Source organism: Seriola lalandi, unplaced genomic scaffold (assembly GCF_002814215.2).
Source record: "Seriola lalandi dorsalis isolate HSWRI2012SDOR001 ecotype SW California unplaced genomic scaffold, Sedor1 jcf7180002054407, whole genome shotgun sequence".
NCBI lineage: Eukaryota > Metazoa > Chordata > Actinopteri > Carangiformes > Carangidae > Seriola > Seriola lalandi.
The window spans coordinates 77014-80939 of NW_019524960.1; the positions used below are offsets into that span (position 1 = coordinate 77014).

The 3926-nt window shown below is 39.5% G+C and overlaps 1 protein-coding gene across 1 annotated transcript in view; it reads left to right on the forward strand.

Moving 5' to 3' along the window:
* The window catches only part of lemd3 (LEM domain containing 3), a 15874-nt gene extending 12473 nt beyond the window's left edge, over positions 1 to 3401 (forward strand). Inside the window, exon 10 of the mRNA XM_087174997.1 lies at positions 811 to 3401. Within this exon, the coding sequence (XP_087031123.1) occupies positions 811 to 992 (182 nt within the window). The 3' untranslated portion in view covers positions 993 to 3401. The remainder of the gene's footprint in view (positions 1 to 810) is intronic.
* The last annotated feature ends 525 nt before the right edge of the window (positions 3402 to 3926 follow it).

A 3926-nucleotide genomic window follows, 5' to 3' on the forward strand; every position in this document is an offset into this window, starting at 1 on the left:
ATCCATAAGAAGACATATTTGTGGTTTTAAGAACCAAAAACCATCTCAATGTAGTTTTACATCTCCTCTCTCAGGCTTCTCTCTGGAGCTCTAGTAACAACAGGTCGGTGAGCCAATCAGAAGAGAGGAGGCTCTGAGCCTCTCTTCTGATTGGCTGACTGTTTTCGGAGTGATCCAATAAAAATATAGCAGATTTCAGGTAAACACTCAGAGAAACCAAATCCCACAAGGTTGGATGGTGGTTCCGAGTGGGCGGGGCTTGGGGCATGGCTGAGAGCAGCGACTGCTTTATTGTGACATCACAAATTAACAGAAGTTCTGGCAGCTGGTTTTAAGGCTCAGTTTCTGAATACAGGCTGTGTGCATTTCTCTGTGGACTGAGCGCTTTGATACTTTCGCAGTATTAATATAGAATCTAGACCTGCTTTATAATCAAACAACACATGCACATCTACCTTTATACTGTATGGGACCTTTAATCAGACCTATAGAGCCACTGTTTTTAATTTCTAAAATCAAGAACACTCTACTCCAACTGTATTATTTGCCTGTCCACTTGAGTGATGAGCATGGAACAGTCAAATAAGGGGATGGAGAATTTCTTAGTGCAGCTGCTCTTCCTCCATCAGCATCTCCACCACAGAGCAGATCACAGCACCAGTATGTGGAGGGTTTTGGGAGAAGACAGATCCAAAACAAAACGTAGCATCCCAGCATGCAGCGGCTGACTCACTACCTCCTAATGTGATGATTATCTGCATGTGTTACAGAGCGCTGTAGTGACGGTCTCACGTGTTTCCGTTCTGACAGGTAAGCTGGTGACAGTAAAGTATCTGCGTTTGGACCGATACCACCAGCGCTTCCCGCAGGCACAGGGCTGCAACACGCCCCTGAAGGCCTCCAGCCTCCTCCACCCGAACACCACAAGCACCGCGGACACTACGCCCAGCCTGCAGCACCACGGCTCAGCCAACTCTTCAGGCTTCTCATGAGATCACCATTAAAGCATTAGATTTAGCGTTCTCTTCTGTGCCCTCCCAGCAGCACAGCACCAGTCTGCTGCTGCTCCTTCACTGCTTTATAACGGGGAAGACTTTAAGTCTGTGCCGTGGGAGAGCTTTTTTTTTTTTTTTTCCTCCTTCTTTTTTTTTTTATTTGTTTGTTTGTTTTTTTTTCAACACAGGATCTTTGCAAGAAAAGCTGTTCAGCGTTGCAGTGTTTGTTTTCTATAATCTTTGTATTAGAAATGTCATGGATTTAACAAGGAAGCGAAGCTCTTCTGGAATATTTAAGATGTGTGCAGATACTCCGACCCTCCCTCCTCCTCCTCTTCCTCCTCCTCTTCCTCCTCCTCCACAGTGTAACTAACTGATCCCATGATGGAATTCATTTGGGAACTGTATGAAAACGGCTGCATGTTTCAGCGTATGCCTCTATTTCAGAGTATGCCTCTATGTAAGCTTTCAATACAACAGTGTGGATGTTGATTTCTTTTTTCCTGAAGATGTTCGATGTACTCCTTGTTATTATTATTATTATTATTATTATTCTTGATTATTATTATTATTTAGTCAAGCGAGGAAGGCATGGACAGATTTGCAGAGGGTGTCCTGTAAATACATGTGAATGGTGGCACAAGCTTTATTACATCTTCTGTATTAAAAAGCAAAGCATAAGCTCACTTTTTTTTTTTTTTTTTTTTCCTTTGCTGCTCACGTACCACAGCAGAGTACATCTGTATCCAGAGGCAAACACTCCCAGAGAGGCCGCAATAGCACAGATGCACACACACACAGAACAGTTCAGGTGGTAGAATGCCGATTCAGCCGCTGTGTGTGTGTGTGTGTGTTGTTTGCTCCATGTATTCCATGTATGGGCTTTCTTTCCCTTTGTCCTTGGTTTTGTTATGGCATCCAGCAGAGCTCCCATTACCCTCAACGTTTGAGCGATATAACAAAATCAGGGAGTGTAACCTTTTTTTAACAGTCACCTGAAACTTTCTACTGCAGATATAATCCAATATATCCCCAAGTTATTATTACCACTTATTATATTTATTATTTACCTCTTTCAAGTTGTGGTGCAACCACCCCCTTTCTCATTGAATTGGATTTCCACGCCTGTTCTGAATGAGTGGTGTGTGTCAGGGAAGTCAGGACTGTTTCAGAATCTGTGCTCACCTCACAGATGTTTTCCCGTCACGACGGAGCCTGATTCTGTCTCCACTGGCCTCGTAAACGATGCTACCACGCTTTTTTTTTTTGTTGTTTTTTTTTTTTTTTGTCATAAGGAGTACTGTGAGAATGTTGACAAGTTTGTAATACTCAATTCTAAACATCCCAACCCCCCACCACCCTGCCAGCCCCTCCCTGTAAGGAGAGTTTACTGAACTTAGGGATTCCTGATTTGCTTGTGTGTTTTTACAGCATCCGTGTACTCAGATAAAAAAAAAAACGCTAAGAATCCAGGAGATGCTATGACGTAATTACATTTTTTTTTTTTTTTTTTTTTTTAAATGCAGTGAATTGAAAGTTGGATTCAGTATTTGCAGTGTGAAATTGTACAAATGATGCACATTTCAAAATGTTCAAAATCTGCTGCAGTAGGCAGCGGACAACCCAACAGTGCCTTAAATTTGTGCTTTTTTTAAGACTGGCACTGCATTACTGGACAATACTGGATTTAAGAAATAGAAACAGTTCAAAGGGTGAGTAAGGCCTGCCATAGATGTAGTTTTGTTAGAGTTTTACATCTTCAGATTTGGTATTTTGTAGCAGTTTCCTTTGATATTAAACCAAATGCTTCTCTCTATTTATTTCTTTTTTTAAAAAAAAAAAAAAAACAGCCATGGTGATGTACTATTTTAATGTCACTATACAGTACCTGTTACATATGTGTCATAACTTTATTTCATCGAGAATCAACCTTACATCCACTTCCAAACAACTGTCAGGATGTGTAAAACAACAAAATAAAGTGAACACTTTAAGAAAGAAGCCAGTTGTTAGTGCATCACTGTAATCTATTTTTGTACTCCAGCAGAACGGTGCACCTGCAGCATTTCACCTCACAGACTGTGCTGAGGCTGAATGTAAATGTTGGTTTGATGTGACGCCACCTCTCCAGGCTTGTGCTTCACCTATAAATACATCCGCGTGGATGCTTTCTTTTCCTCTGATGTATTTTATGTAAACACTGTACATTGATATAAGTGTAGTATGTACCATTATATGCAGCTTTATTTCCATTGCATTGTATGTTTGGGTTTACCAGTATCCCTAACCTGCTAGCCAGAGGGGGGAGGTGTAATATACTAGACATTTAAAAAAAAAAATAGATGTTTTAATGTAATTTGTCAATTGTACAAACAGCTCAAATTAAAGATTTATTAGGAGTTTTTACATTTTGTTTGTTGTACTTTTCTGTCATTTGCACGTGTGAGAGAAAAGCCTTATTCATACATTTTAAGGCTGTTTTATTCAATTTTTTAAATTAAAATCCATAATTTGTTTTTAAAGTTTTAATAGGTGTTAATGTTCTGAATACTTGCCTCAGTTCAAACTGTCCATCAAGGTCCCTGCCCATTTTTTTCACCCGCTAAAGCTTCACTGTTTAATGACTCTCTTACACGTTTTTGTTGTATTCTAGTCAGTCAGACAAAATCCTATTTATACACGGTTAGTTTCCTAGAAACGTTTTAGCTTTCAACAACAGATAATAAGATAATGTAAGTCAAAATATGCAAAAACAAACAATTTCAAAATGGCCCCTTTTCCCAAAATCTGTTTGAAATAACATTTGAGCCAAGTTTAAAGATAATACACATTATGTATTTTGCATCATCATTATTTCACACTTTCTATTGAGCACTTTGGGCTCCTATACCTATGACTCTTCAATTTATTCCAAAAGGACAGAGATGAGGT